The sequence below is a fragment of the Eurosta solidaginis genome, chromosome 3, assembly GCF_040869045.1.
Source record: "Eurosta solidaginis isolate ZX-2024a chromosome 3, ASM4086904v1, whole genome shotgun sequence".
Lineage (NCBI taxonomy): Eukaryota > Metazoa > Arthropoda > Insecta > Diptera > Tephritidae > Eurosta > Eurosta solidaginis.
The window spans coordinates 175,725,163-175,741,432 of NC_090321.1; the positions used below are offsets into that span (position 1 = coordinate 175,725,163).

The window sequence follows — 16,270 nt, forward strand, 5'->3', positions numbered from 1 at the left end:
CTTGGACCGTATACCGTCAATCCCTAGTTTTTGTATTAGAAGCCTCCCAGATACTCATTCGCAACTTTATAATATTGTTTCAGATCGTCAGTCACCTCATTGACGTTAACGGTCAGTTGCCATATTCCTTATTTGTGGACAATGAGATACTCTGAAGATCGAGCAATTCAATGCCGTAGTTCTGGTGCAATTAAATAATGCCCGCAGGATTAACGCCTGAAAATAGGAGGTAATACCGGCGGTTCTTATTTCATATACAAAGAGGAAATAACACCCGCCCATAGAAAGAAATACAGATCGCAGGCATTATTTCATATTTCAGAATGGCACGATTTTTTCGGTAGCCTGTATCGAATTGATCGGTAGTATCGGTTAGCGATTTTTTTTTTTTTTGAGCTGATTTAAGTAAACCGTAAAAACTGGTGTTGCTCATCGATCCATCCGTTAACCTTTCCATACGATGAGTCATCCTCACATGCTTTTGTGCTATAACTATCACTCAAAGAATTGTATTGTGATTGAACTTAACATACTACTTCTTCTTATAAGAAACGATCTAAAAATGGGCATTATTTAATGTTTTTTCAAAAAAAAATATAGTTCTGTGATAATTCAATATTTAACCTTTATGTGCTCGGTGGTCTACATTTGTAGCAAATTTTGAAAAGTCATAGTAGCGTCCTAAGCATCTATTCTAAGTGGATTAAGTGCATAGTATCATTCGAACTGTTAATATCCTGACCCCCAGGCCTTATTTAAAAAATCATCTCTCAGCCGGTAGCCTACGTTTGTAGACACCATATCAAATGTAGAAGAGAAGCTCGGCCTAAAATCTCTTCGTAGGTTATAGCGCCTTACATTTTTTTATATGAAATGTATGGAAAACTGCATGATATTATTAACTTCAATTAGTCGAAATATGATTTTTTTAGCTTTTGTTACTACTAGCTTACTAGAGGCTTAGAGGTAGGCACCTTGTCGATGGTGTAATGGCTTAGCCGAACTCCATAGCATTCGACTATGTTTCTGAGAGATTTAGCACATTGCATCCACACCGAGGGCGACTGGATTTCGGTGACTCTGTGTGACTGTGGCTCTCCTTCTCTATACCTTGTGTGATAGCAAGGAGGAGAGAGGTAAAATTGAGTTATAAGCGAGAGCAGACAAAAGCGTAAGAATTAAAAAATGTATGAGGTCCGTTATAGAACGACAGCTTAGTCCAATCAGAGAAGCAGAGCGGACAAGGGTACGGATAAGAGTGATTAACCGTGCAGCACTCAAAATTGTCTATCTCTTAGGAGCAGTAATTGAAAAAACAAACAAAGAGAGTGAGCGCTTTGCATGGGCCCGAGAGGTGGTAAAGGTAGGCCGAATGCTGTTCAAGAGTTTTGCGAGAAATATTCAGTACTGCAACCACTGTGAGGAGGAAGAAACTTCACACGGCAGAATGAAACAAACACGTATCTAGAACTATTGAAAGGGCACTCAATCGATCCTTTTCTGCGACTTCTGATACTTCCAACGAAAAACAAGGTTTTTCACATTATGAACTGAGATAACTCGATTTTATCCTGCAAAACACAACTTCATATAAATTTCAAATTTATTACAAAAAAAAATATTGTTCAACTTACATAAAGCACTATTCCACTTATTCAACTTATACATACATAAGTATGTTTATTGTTAATTACAAAATAAATAAATACATTAAATCATTATGTTTAAGAAGTTTAAAAATATGTTAAATATTAGCGGTGTTTTTTTTACACGCGTATACGTTTACGTTTGCGCGTAAAAAAGACGCTTATGATCACTTAGACAATGTTTAGGAGACCCATTTTGCGGCAGTGGTTAAACAACTAGCTACAGCACAGGGTGTACCGAAAAGCGGAGACACAACCCTCTGGTGGCCATAGTGTATAACATATAGCTGAATCAGTTGCGATGAATTGTGGACGCGTACCATTTTAAGAGGTGATACATAAAATTAGTGTTGAGGCGAAACAGAGACACATATTTCAGTTACATCTCAGTATAATGCGTAATGAAATTTGGTAGTACTAATTTTATGCGCAGCAATTTCAGAGGTATATTTAAAGTTTAACGCTTAGCAGTCCATATAAAGTTTAAGCGAAAACGTCTACAGATGTAAAAAAACACAGCTTTTGTAACACTAATACGAAGCTTAAAAAAAAAAAAAAAAATAAATGTCAATGCGATAATGCAATTTAAGGCACCTTTTCGATTGGCTTACTCCAAACTGAGTTCTAGTTCCTATATACAAAACTTTAAAAATATACGTACATATTGAGCCATAACCGTAAAATAGCTGAACCACCATGAATTTAGTTCTTCGGCAAACTTTTTATAGTCAGCGTGTTTTGCACACATAGTATATTAACTTTGATTGGATAACGATTGGTTGTACAGGTATAAAGGAATCAAGAAATATATAGACTTCCATATATCAAAATCATCAGTAACAAAAAAAATTTTATTTGATTGAGCCATGTCCGTCCGTCTGTCCGTTAACACGATAACTTGATTAAATAGAACTTGAGAGTAGATTGGTATTGAAAATGAGCGAATGAAACGCCAGTCACTCTAGCTCAACTTCGATCTGGATACTGTAACAGGTTAAACTCTTACCTATCCAGAATCAACCCCGACATACAAAACATATGTCCTGCTTGTAATGTGTCCCCACATGACACCAACCATCTCTTTAGCTGTATTGTGGAACCAACGCCTCTAACACCCCTCTCATTATGGTCCACCCCTGTCGAAACACCAAGTTTCCTTGGACTCCCGTTAGAGGATATTGACGAGAATTTGCGATCGGTCGCACCTATTGGATAGGGCGAAACACTGCTACAACAACAATAACAACATAACACTCGCCAAAGCCTTCGTGTCTTTATCGTTAATGCAACAACAACAGCAACATCCGAATTGGAAAGACTAAAATAAATAAGTTCATCAAGATTTACATATCCGATGCGCGAACACGTTTGCCACGTCTTGATCCATCCTCCCAAATTTAATTCGGGACATTTCTTAAAGGGGTTTGTTGTAGAGCCATTTGTGTATCGGCCGGTTTACCTATGCAACCCAAAGCTCCGTTTTCGTCATCACCGGTTTCAACATCAATTATATTTTCCGAATTTACTGGCGTACCTATGCTAACTCTGTTTTGTTCACCCTCTGCAGCAAAGTCAGAATACACTCTTCCTATGAATTTCATAATATTTATGCCAGGGTGAATTTCAAGTAGTAAACTAAAAAGGGGTTTAGTCAGCGTTACGAGGGGACGTTCGCTCGGATTTAAATTCGCCTCAAAATGTTGTCGATGAAGCTCCACAATAACTTCAATTTGTTTTGCAATTATTTCTGCTCTTGATTGTCTTCAGTTATTTATTTATATGTTTTAGTGATCCATATTTCCTTAATAAATGTAAAAGGGGCCTGTCTAGTTTAGGGGTCGACTGCTAATACACGATATCCGGGGGCAGAAATCCTGTATCTCTGATACTTCTCGAGATATTTGCGATAATAAACTATATCTTTGCAAAAAAGGAGCTTTACATCAATAGTATTTCATTTGCCAAGTGAATTTATAACAATAAATAGGAAAAACTTCAAATTTAAAAAAATGGGGGAGGCACCGCCCCTTTTATTACTAAGCAATTTTCTATGTTTCGGGAGCCCTAACTCGAACAAAAATTAACGGATCGTAATAAAATTGGGTACACAAATTTTCCCTATAGCAGGAAATATTTATAGAAAAAATGGACGAGATCGGTTAAATACCACGCCCACTTTTATATAAAATATTTTTAAAAGGGTCGTAGACGAAAATAATAAGCTATATCTTAGCGAAAAAGAGCTATGTATCAATAGAATTTTACTTCGTTAATTGAGTTATAACATTTAATTGGAAAACACTAAAATGTTTGAAAATGGGTGTGGCACCGCACCTTTTATGAGTAAGCAATTTTCTATGCTTCGAAATCCATAACTCGAAGAAAAATTAACATATTGTAAAGAAATTGTGTACACATATTTTCCTTATAGCAGGAAATATTTCTAGTAAAAATGGGCGGGATCGGTTAAAAACCACGGCAACTTAGATAGAAAACAAATTTAAAAGGGTCGTAGTCTAGAATAATAAGCTATAACTTAGCAAAAATTAGTTTTGAATCAATGATATTTCACTTATTATGTTTTACTGTAAGATGAAATGGGGAGACGTTTTTCTTTTAAACGGGCGGTTATATAGAAAAGTAATTTATCTGAAATGAAATGTACAATTGAAGCTCACGCTGAGTATATAATGTTCGGTTACACCCGAACTTAGACAAGTTTACTTGTTTTTCTATATTAAGGCCCAGCCACAGTGATGTTTTTAATATATTTAGATACGTTTAATGCAAAAGCAACTTCAGACTTAGGAATTTAAACTTATTCCGCCTTGCCCCTTCACGTACAAAATTTCGCGAAGCACTGTTACAAACATTCCCACTATACAAGAAAAATACTTGCTAACATATTTTCTGTCATATTCATTTGTTAAATTGTAGTTTTTAACTGTGAAACATTTTAGAAAAGTACCAACGAGTGGGAAAAATTAAAATGTCACTTGCTCTTAGCCAAAGCAAATGTCGTATTCTTCTTCTCATGCTTTGCTTACAACAAAAATTTACTACATTTCGTGTCAGATGGCGCCAGTGTCGCTCGATATTCCGTTCTCCATACAAGTACGTGCAATCTACTCATCATGCATAAAAAATAAAATGTAAGGCGCGATAACCTCCGAAGAGATCTAAGGCCGAGCTTCTCTTCCAATTTGCGTCGTGCTCCTCTTGATTTTTCCCTACAAATTGGCCGGACGGGACCTACATGTTTTATGCCGACTCCGAACGGCATCTGCAAAGCAGATGAGTTTTCACTGAGAGCTTTTCATGGCAGAAATACAATCGGAGCGCTTGCCAAACACTTCCGAGGGGCGACCCCGCTTAGAAAAATTTTCTTCTAATTGAAAAATCTTATTTCTAAAATTTTGATGTTGCTTTGCCCGGGAGTTGAACCCAGGGCATACGGTGTGATAGGCGGAGCACGCTACCATCACACCACGGTGGCCGCCATCATGCATAAGATTGTGTTAAACCCATCTATATGAAAAACTGCTTATGTGACGATTATCATAGATAGTAACATGAAAGTCGTACATATAACTACTACCCTGCAGGAAAAATCCTAGTTCAAAACTAACCCGCTTCTAGTGCATTCCGAACCACTACTAGTTCGCCATCTATATCTTTTGCATGTTTTCAACTGGCGAATTTAACATGGCGATGTCCTAAGCAGTGGAAATTGTCCCTGTTGCATCATTACTTCTCTAGTTCCGAACTAGATAACTATTACCAATTTAGAAATAGTTGTTGATCACCACTTTTTCGATAGTTCCTAACTAGTGTAAAAATTTACAGCTTCACTCTAGTTCTTTTCTTGGTACTATTTCATTGGCTCCGAACTGGACCGAAGTTCTACATATTGTTTCAAGTACGATATAATCCGTTTTTCGATAGTTCCGAACCGGTGGGTGAGAAAGTTGGGGAAAAAAGGCATACTTATAGTCGAAGCAGTTTTTTTTGTTGGTGGCCTATTTCTTAAATGGATGTTAAGGCTGTGTGCGAGTTGACCTAAATTTCTACCTAAATAGAAAAAAAACTTAGTCACTGGAAACTGTCGGTAAGGCAGTGTAAAATAAAAATTTAGAATTTTTATGAGCATACTTTACAACCTAAATTCAAATGTCAAATTTCAAAAACAAAAATATTCATTTTTCAATATTATACATATGTACATAGTATATGCAAATAAATGGCTCTTGTCCATTCAATTTAAGTAAATCATAGATCATAGAGCGATGATCCCTGCTGCAATTAAGGTCCGATCGGTTGTACGTGATGGTGAGCCCAATTTTGTTCAAGCAGATGTTGGCAACACAAATATGGACCGCAATCTGAACATATTTGGCAGCCAAGTGCACTAATTGGCCTAAAGAAGTTATTGGAGGCGTACCAACATCACAGTATTGAATTCGAGATTGCGGAAAAGGTCACTGTGCACGTGCTCCACTATGCCCGAAAAAAAGCCTTATAAAACGGAGCCACTGCATTTTCTTGAACTGCTATCTTGGGATAGGTACTTACCTTGGACTCTAATTGGCCTCTGTTCTTTTTAAGCGTGAAAACGCATCAAAAATAGCAAATTTCCCGTATTGTTATTTTCTTAGCAGAAATAAACAATTTAGGTTTTTAAATCAACTCGCACAGTTTTGACAGCTTTTTCCTAAATTATTGCAGTGCTGGAAAGTTCCAGTGGAACCTAAATTTAGGTACCTAAAATTTAGGCGAACTCACACCCAGCCTAAATACGATGTATAAAAGTCCAAACTTTCGATTTTATAAATGGAGAAAATCTAGTTGCTAAAGAACAAATTCTTATTTGGGACTGTAGGTCTAGTTCAGACCCAGAAATTTCTATGACTTCCCTTCAGGGTATATAACATCGACGTTCAGGTAAATAAATGATTTAATGACTTGAGCCTGTCATACAAGTTGAGTTGATGACTAAATAGTTCCTTTTTGGGAATATTTCATGTCACTAACTAAAAAAAAAACGGACTTAGTGACCTTTGCTTGGGCGCCGATAATGCTAGATAATGTACTATATAAAGGTTCAAATTTATTGTATAGACAGTGCATTTGTCGCTTTTTTACTCAAACATGTCGATTAAGCCAGAATAGAATACTAAAAAGAAGCATTTGAAAACTTTGGAACAAAATTCTTCTTTTATTTTATTTATTAATTGGGAAAAATTCAGACAACGTGGCCTTATTCGGGAATTTTATTCCAAAAAAAAATACTATTCGAGTACTGTTAAATTAAAATAAAACAAATGTAAGGCGCGGTAACCTCCGAAGAGATTTTAGGCCGAGCTTCTCTTACAATTTGCGTCGTGCTTCTTTTAATTTTTCCTACAAATTGGCGCCACGGGACCTACTTATTTTATTCCGTCTTCGAACGGCATACACTCGGAGTGCTTGCCAATCACCGTTTACAAAAGTTTTCTTGTAATTGAAAAAACTTGTTTGTAAAATTTTGATGTTGCTTTGCCCGGGACGTGAACCCAGGATCTTCGGTTTGGTAGGCGGAGCACGCTACCATCACACCACGGTGTCGACCACAAAAGGCACTCCCCGCTTAACAAATTACATTAAAAGCAATAAAGGGCACATTTTATTATACATAAATCCTTTTTTTGATACAACTCAATATTTTTATTTCGATTTAAAGAAGAAATATTGATACTTTGTATTCGCTTTTACCGGCGGTTCTGCCCACATGGAGAGAATAAGTAGAACAATTTTACGTAATTTGAGGATTCACGTCAGTTCAATATCAACTTATTTGTCAATTGTCTATAGTCGAGTGCTAGAGGAAGCGGGAGAAGGAAATATAGCTAGAGAGAGTTGGTTACTGAGAGATAGAGGGGGAGAGTAAAAGGCGCAGATGGGGAGAGAGAATGGGAGAGAGAGGAGCGAATAAAAGAAAGAGGAAAGACATAACAACCATTGTCGATAAAACAAGTGTGATAACTTCTGCATAGACGTCAAAATTACAAATAGAATGGATCACCTGATTTTTATTTGACTATCGCTTTCTCATTCTGTATCTCTTTCTATCCACCGCTGAAGATAGCTGGCCCCATGTGCCGCCATATTGAACACACTGTCAAAACGCTGCCAAAATGCGAAAAAGTAGCCATATTGAATATCCTGTCAGGCAGTTGACGAATAAGATATCACACTTGTTTTATCCACAATGATAACAACTTCTTAAATGTCATGCAGATAAATCAAAGTTAGGCCAGAACAATACCTGCTAGTAACAAATATATAAGCGAAAATTATTTTAAATTTGTCTTTGCTAAGAGCGTATTGCGCTTGACTACGACGCTGTATACATCAGTTCGAAACCTGCAGGATTACTAGCAAAGGCGCGTATCTTCACTACTAACTCGTATTCGGTATTCTATATGGCAAGAGTAGTTTTATATTCCATTTTCTATCTACTTCGGAGTCGGACATTCGCTCTTAACTACAGTTCTTATTAGTATCATAATATACTATCAGCATATGGGCATACTTGGTCCGCATTTTAATCGCTGATATCGAAAATGGTTGAGATTCATCGTATTTTAGAAACTTAAATAAGGCCTGTGTCTGTCACATGCTTTTCGCTTGACTCCAATAGCTGTTGTAAAATCGAGTTTTTGGCATATTTGGATCCCTATTTTGAAACCACTTGGAACTATATTGGTCTGCATTTCCAGTCCTAATATCAACTTTAGTATAAGCAAAAAAATAAAATTTTGCAGGGGAAGGTTTTTGCTTCCAAGGGGCTAAATTACAAGAAAAAGTTTTGGAATTATTTTTGCAAGCTGTTCACGTAGTTTTCTTTGCTTTACCTGAAATGTGTAAATTATAGATACGAGTTTACCGAATAAACGGGACGATATTGCCGGCACAATACCATATACCAATTTTTGGTAAATTTGACTCTTGCTTTGTCTATCATTTCGTAACGATATGTCGTAGGAATTTCAATTTATGGGAGCTGGGTACAAACCATATCTAATGGACTTCTTTCTATCAAAAACCGAAAATCATGTCGGTTAAGCTCTTTTTGTGGTTATGGCTCGCTATCTAGATGTATACATATCGGTAAATATTTTTGATTGTAATATATTCTTAAATATATAAAATTTGCTCTATATTAATTTAGATGTATGTATATTTTTAACACTTCATGGAAATTTTTACCTTAACTAAACCTAACTAATCTTAATTACTTGTTCGAATGATATTTTCTAGATATGTACACACCCAATAAGCACGAGACGAAATATTATCCAATGTTTGATAACTTTTAATTCTTAAACTGACTTTAAGACCTCGATTCGAATATTTGAAATTAATCATTTCCAAATTAATGAAATTAATCATTCAAAAGCCAGAACTTCAAAACAAAAAATATATCAAATATCATTTAAAGAAAAAATATTCTTTCGAATGATATAATCAAATTAATCTAAATTAGATGGCGCTCCCTGCCAATTTATGTCTAAAATTTAAATTTTCGTATATGAAGCTTTTACCGTCGTGTTCCCACTTGAAAATCGACCCCAAAGTTGGTGAAAATATTTTAATTGAAGGATATATGTATTACTTGTGACACCAAAAAAATAGGTTAATTTGTAGGGCAATTCCCTTTTTTTTGTGCCTTTTCGCTTTGAAGATTTTGGGCTACAAGTTCATAGCGCCACAGTTTCGTTGCCCCACAATACGACCTATATACTTTTTGTAGGGGAATAATTGGGCTTTAGTTTGAGCAACACTAAAAAAATTAAAACCGGTCCGTAATGCAAAAATTTATCAATTTCTTTAGGAAAATTTCGGAAAAAATGCCACAAGAATTTTGTACGTTGAAATTTGATGGTATAAAACAAATTTCGAGGAAAAAAGCCAACTTTCTACACTCTGCCATCCGCTCATATTTCGCTCACTCCTTTTGCAACGGTAATGAACTCTACAATGAAATTTTGAATATTGGAGATATACAGATTTTCGATTTTCCCATATTTAAGTGGATGTTGTCTCTGGTATATATACAGGCCTGTCGTAATGTTGTTACACTATGGGCAAAAATATTTTTTTTTTTTAAACTGTTATCGACAACTTTTTTTGTGGACAGGGTATACATGAAAATTTTACAATCAAATGAAAATTTTTTCAGTAGGTCATGAAGAAAACCTTAAAAATCGAAGTCGAAAAAAAGTCAAAAAAACGAAATTTCGCAGGCTCGAAAATTATTTTTTTGGGTATGTGTAGTGGAACTTTTTCCTGAGCCCAAATGCTATCGAAAAATCGATGGCGCGATATCGGTTAATAAAACGACCCAGTCTAATGTACATATATTTTTTTGGTTTCACTCAATTTCACCACCAAGTGGTGTGTCTTCTAAATCACATAAGCAGTTTTTCATATAGATGCGTTTAACACAATCTTATGCATTATGAGTAGATTGCACGTATTTTTATGGAGAACGGCAGATCGAGCGACACTAGCACCATCTGACATGAAAAAGTAACCATCTTCCAACTTTTGTTGCAAACATAGCATAAGAAGAAGAATTTGATATTTGCTTTGGCTAAGGTAGCTTTCACACTTTGCAGGTGAAATTATTTTCCCCAATCGTTGGTAACTTTTCTCATATCTTTCACGGTTAAAAACTGCAATGTAACAAATGAATATGACACAAAATATGTTAGCAAGTATATTTCTTGTATAGTGAAAATACTTATAACAGTAATTCGCAAAATTTTGTACGTGAATAGGCAAGACGAAAGAAACTTCAATTGCCAAAGCTGAAGTTCCCTTATATTTACAAACGCAACATCTAGCGTGATTGTGGCGATGTTACTGGCATGTATAAGATTGCGTTGAACTCATCTACATATATAAAAAACTTCATTGTGTCTCGGCCATAAAGGCGAAATTAAAAATTAGCGGAGTTTCAATAAAAAAATTTATCGTGCGAATGCAACAATAACGATGTGGTCCTGATATATATCTGGATTAATTTCGTTTTTTGTGGAAATTTTTTAACAGCCAACCCTTTTCACTTGGTAGCACTTATAGACATATGTATGCACTAGAGTATCCAATATTTGCCAAATTTTTTCCACTCTTCAACCCATACATTTTTATTTTAAGTCTGGAAACAAGTCTTTAAGGCCATAAAATGGGTTACTTTATATTCATTTTAACCATGTTTGAAAAACCATAAAGTATTCACTTGAGTATATACAACAATATATGAAAAATACAAAAACGACAACAAAAAGTGTGAGGGTTTTTTGCACAAAGCTCCGGACAGAATTACAATTTTTTAATATCAGCTTTTGGACGATTGTTATTTGGTTCAAAACGCGCCTTTAGATACATCTCCGTGGACGTGTTTTAACTGTCGAACCTTTGTTTAATGTTAGTACTCTAGCTTTTCTTTAAGAGCAAAATTCCATATAATTTTAAATGAAAATTACATCACATTTGTGGCTAAGTTATTAGTTTGATAATTTGTTCTAGATTTTTAAGAAACATTCGGGCGATTCGGGAAATTTTTTTTAAATAACAGCAACCCTATTATGTGTACACATGAGTTCGGTGCTGCCAACTCTTATAGTACTGCTCCGGATCGTTCCAGTAAGATTTGATCGTGATGGCCCATTGGACCGCCCTACTTCATAGGTTTTCAATTTGATAAATACTTAAAAACTCGAAAATTTGGTTTAAAGTTCGTCTCAACTTAATTTCAAACAAAAATGTTGACTGGGTATGTACATATACACTGTACATTTCTTTACGCAATCGCTTTCTTACTTAGTATTAAGTGAAATATTTTCACATTCGTTTTATTTTAGCTCAATTTCTTTGTTTCATAACTACATTTTTGGCAACATTTTGCTGTATGGCAAATATAAATTTATTCGAAATTAAAAACTAAATTTAATTTACTTCCTTGCTAACCTACCTTTAAAGCAATAACATTTAAGTAGTAACAATTTCTTTTGCTCTAATAATAGTTATATTCGTTAGCTAATTACTTACTAATTTTTGGCTATTTTTAGACTATTTGTTGACCAATACACTAATAGCTAATAGTAACTATAAATTACGCACAATCACAGTCCTGCAGCGTCGTACGATCGTTATGACATTTAAGCGCAAGCGTGGGTGAGACAAGTGGTTGTTGTTTGGCCGGCAAAGCTTTGGCTTTGGATTTGGACTTGGCCTTGGCTCTGGGTTTTTTCTTTTTCGCCCGTCGCTGATAGCAATACCAAATTAATACTGCACATGATTGGAAAAAAAAACAACAATAAATTCAATTAATTTGATAATTGCTTTATAATTGATTGTATCGTACCGAGCGCCACTAAAGCCGCAGCAGCCGCAATGATCAGCCATCGCCAGCTAAGCGCTTTAGCCAATTCAGCCTCCGATTTACAGCTTTGGAATTCCACGGAATCAATAGTTGTATTATATGGATCTGGACAGACGTTACTGTCGAGAATGTCTAATAATAGAAAAAATAAAATAAGTGCAATTAAATTTAGTTGTATTTGTTCATAAACAGCAAACTTGTAAAAGAGAAGTATTATTACAAGTATAAGTGGACTTCCTCACTTCTTGAAAAAAGAAGCATTTTTCTGATTTTACAGAACGCATACATTTATTTTTTGTTTTATATAAAAAAAGTTTCAAACACCTTTTGCAAAAAAATGTCCAAAATTAATGGAAATTTTGGAAGATTTGTAGGTAACTGGAACTTTGCTAGACCAACATCGATGCAGATTGTTAACATTTCTCGAATTTTTTCGAAAAGTTTTTGAGACAAGCTTGTATAGTTATAGTTACAAAATTCATTAAACTTTTTTCTAAAATTAAGGAAAATAAATAAAAGGGGAAAATAACTGATAAAATATGTAAACAATTGTTCACGGATAAAAATAAATTATTAATTTTCCATGAACGGCGTTCATAAACATTCTGCCCTTGGTTTTATGAATAAGTTCATTGATTTTAATGCATTTTTCATAAATTAAATGAATAATCTCATAGAAATTTATGAAAATACTCACAAAGGTAATGGAGGTCATGAAGTAGTCTTAGAACAAAATTCAGTTTTTATGCTTTATGAACAATGTTTATGAATGCTTTTCATAAACTTCTATGAAATTATTCATTGAGTTCATGAAACATTTCATAAAATCAAAGAATTTATTCATAAAACTGATGGTGTTAGTATTGCTAATCAATTCTTTTGTGCAAATAATCGCATGATTTTCGCATCATCAGTTGTTGATTGAAAAAATGTAAAATAAAACTGCATAAATTTGTTTGTGAAATAAAATGATCTGTGGTTTGTGTAAGAAGGAATATGAAAATATTGACGGTTTTGTTCGACATTTGACAGCGTCAGACTATGGTGCCAATTTTGCCAACAATTATTTGGTAGTGTTAATATTTATAAAAGGCATTTACAGCGTAAGCATTTCATTTTGTTTTGTGATTCTGAAGCCGGTGAAAATAGCAATTCATCAACAACGACATCCATATGTCGGTTCAAAGTAGCCACTGCTTAGAAGGTGAAATTCTTGGAAATTTTCCCAAACGAGAAATTAAGTTTCTATCCAACCGAAAAGAGAGGAAAACTGTACACCAAATTTTGCGACATGAAAAGAAGCATCAAAAGCTACAGGTCGGAAGCTAAACAACGTCGTATGGAATCTCCAGAGGTCGAAGAAAACGGTAGGTGTTGCAGTATATTACGTAATTTTTCGTTTACTTAATTTTTATTTCATTTCGAGTTCCGCAAATTGGTGCTGAAGAAATGGTTCAGCGTGTGAAGTTCGACAATTTGACCTTGGAGGAGTTTCAAAACGCTTGGTAAGCTTGCGGCAATGATAGAATAAATCAATCCCAACCAAATTTCAAAACAAAAACCAAATATTTCGCGAGTGGGCAGAATATAAGAAACCTGGTGGATATCGTCTGGTGAATAAATCTTAAATCAGAGGTTTTGTGTTTGCAATTTACTAACAAAAACTTAAAATTTTTTTTTCAGATCGATCTTGATTTCGCAGTAATGTTCCCAAATACCCACAATACCCACACGAAAAAAATTCTGAAAATACGGAAAAAATTCTGAGGCACTTCTAACCTGCACATTATTATACTAAAATTGAATGGGCTATAAAACTGCATACCCAAAGAATTTCTAAAAATTCTGAAAAAAAAATTTGAAAATTTTGATGGCCATTTTCCAAACATTGTTGAATTTTCCAGAATTTTACATAAACTCCGAATTTTTTTTTAATGCGGTTTCGCTTATAGAATTTGCTATATTTTAATCGAAAATTATCGAAAATAGCCCCTTTTTATTTACTCGAACAAAGTTTTAGAAAATCTTAGTGGTTGAAATAACATGTGAGCCAGTGTATATTTTTTATTTTAGGTGTTCACAATCTTGAGCAAATGGTCAAGCATCAGTGCTTTCGAAATAAATTTTTACAATAAACGTCAAAGAACTTGTGTTTTGAAGTGTATTGTACAAATGGAGCACCCTTATTGAAATTTCTTTCTTGGCACTTATAAACAAATTTTTTAGCTATGAATTAAAGGAGACTTATTTTATGTATTTAGTTTTTATTAATTATTGAACGCTCAGTATTCATCGCTAGTGCCTGTATGTACAAATTTTACAAAAAAATATATATGTATATTTATATATATTTTTAAAACTCATTCTAAGGAAGTAGAAATATGTAGGGAGCGTGTCATTATTCTGTATTACAAAATTCTGCTTGAACAAAATTCTGCTTTCTAAAATTCTGCTTTTTCAAAATTCTGCATGTTTAATTCTGGAAGTCAAAATTCCGGAATCTTGGCATGGCGTAGCCGGTGTTGGATCGGCTAAGGGTTATTTTTTTAAAATGTGACCGAAGGCCGCCTACGCAGAAGGGTATACTACGCAGAAGAACATCACATGTGATAAATGAAATCAGTTTTTTTTATATAGTATTTGTAAGATTTCCTTGAATATTGAATATGCGAAAAAGCACCTTGTCAGAATTTGTATGTAATTTTCTAAAACATTTTTTGTTTTACCGTTATTTTGAAGTATATTTCTTTAATATGAATTACCAACAAATGTTTTTTAAAATCACTTTTAAAAAGTTTTTTTGACAAAAGAAATTAATTACATTTTTAAGAGTGAATTTTTGAGGGCGTATTGTTTTATTTGGTGTTAAAACTTTTTTTAATTAACTGCCTTGAAGAATATTGTAACGAATTTAGGGCAATTCCTCTTATTTGCAACCTTCTGCTAACGTTCGAATCACTAAACTGTTGAATAAATAACTCCAATATTCAATAATGCAAAATGGTCTTTATTAGACTACAACAACACTTCTACTTCTCAACATATAGCGTGCTTAAATGAAACAGATTGCCACGCCTCAGCTGGCGCTCTTTTATACTCTTCAATTTTCTCGTTCGCATACTTCTAGGCGTTTCTAGAATTTACTACCAGCTATAAAATTACAAGCTATAACTACAGATAGATGCACGTATATAGCTTCTCATATGCGCGTGTTTGTGTGAGTGATACTTGCACAAATGATTGCCTCCTTTTGTGAGCATCTCAGATAAGATATATGCATGTGTTTGTGCGTTTCTGTACGCTGCGTGTACGAGCATATGTGTAGACATAATGAATGGTTTGTTTATGTAGATACAAGTGACTGCTTAGTATCGGCTTAGAGATGATAGTATCCCTTATTGTCGCTAATATTCGTCACAATATGTAAAAAAATGTATTGCGGTAAAAGCTACCCCACGAATGTAGTTATATATATAACGAAGGTAGTTAAGGATTAATAAAATGAATTTGTAAACAAATAAAAGATTTTGCTGGTTTTTTGGGGGGCGAAAATTATTGAAAATATTCATAAAGCTTATGAATCTTTTCATTAAAGTCTATGAAAAAATACATTAAAATCTCCGAATTAATTCATATACACTATGAATATGCTCATTAAAATCTACGGATAAATTCAAAAAATTTATGAAAAACGTTATTAAATTTTATGAACCCGTTCATAAAATTTTTATGAACAGCGTTCGTTAATTTCTTTCATAATGATAAATAACGTTCATAAATTTTACAATTTATGAATATCGATCATTAAATTATTATGATTTTGTTCGTTGGTACGTTTTTAATGAATGTTTTCATTGAAATCAATGTAAAATTTCATTGTGTTGCTGCTATATTCGTTTGGGTATATCGGAGGAATAATCAAATCAAATATTTCTAAATTTCTGTTTACAGCTTTAATACCGTTTTCACACAGAAACTTAATCGAATCACAATTTTGTTTAATGAAATAATTAAGTTTCCCTTTTCATACAGGACCTTTTGCTTCATTAAGCGAACATCTGTCAGCAGCCCCAAAAAAAATATTTCGTTTTTACAAAAAATAGTTAAAATGGAAAGCAGCCGTTTCCTTCTTAACTATAAATACAATCAAAATAAAATGCATGCGCAACTACCCGTAAATGTTGCACCTAACCAA

At 34.1% G+C, this 16,270-nt stretch overlaps 1 protein-coding gene across 7 annotated transcripts in view; it reads right to left on the minus strand.

Annotated features, from left to right (window-relative positions):
* Lapsyn (Leucine-rich repeat activity-regulated protein at synapses) overlaps positions 1-16,270 on the minus strand; it is a 142,168-nt gene that overhangs the window by 25,866 nt on the left and 100,032 nt on the right. Inside the window, exons 7-8 of one of the 7 annotated variants that reach the window (XM_067773968.1) lie at positions 12,058-12,207; positions 1,590-11,981 (exon numbers count right to left, since the gene is read on the minus strand). The exons of the other annotated variants lie outside the window; for them this stretch is intronic. Of the exons in view, the coding sequence (XP_067630069.1) occupies positions 11,806-11,981; positions 12,058-12,207 (326 nt within the window). The 3' untranslated portion in view covers positions 1,590-11,805. Of the gene's footprint in view, positions 1-1,589; positions 11,982-12,057; positions 12,208-16,270 lie in introns of those variants that run through there. 7 annotated transcript variants of the gene reach the window in all.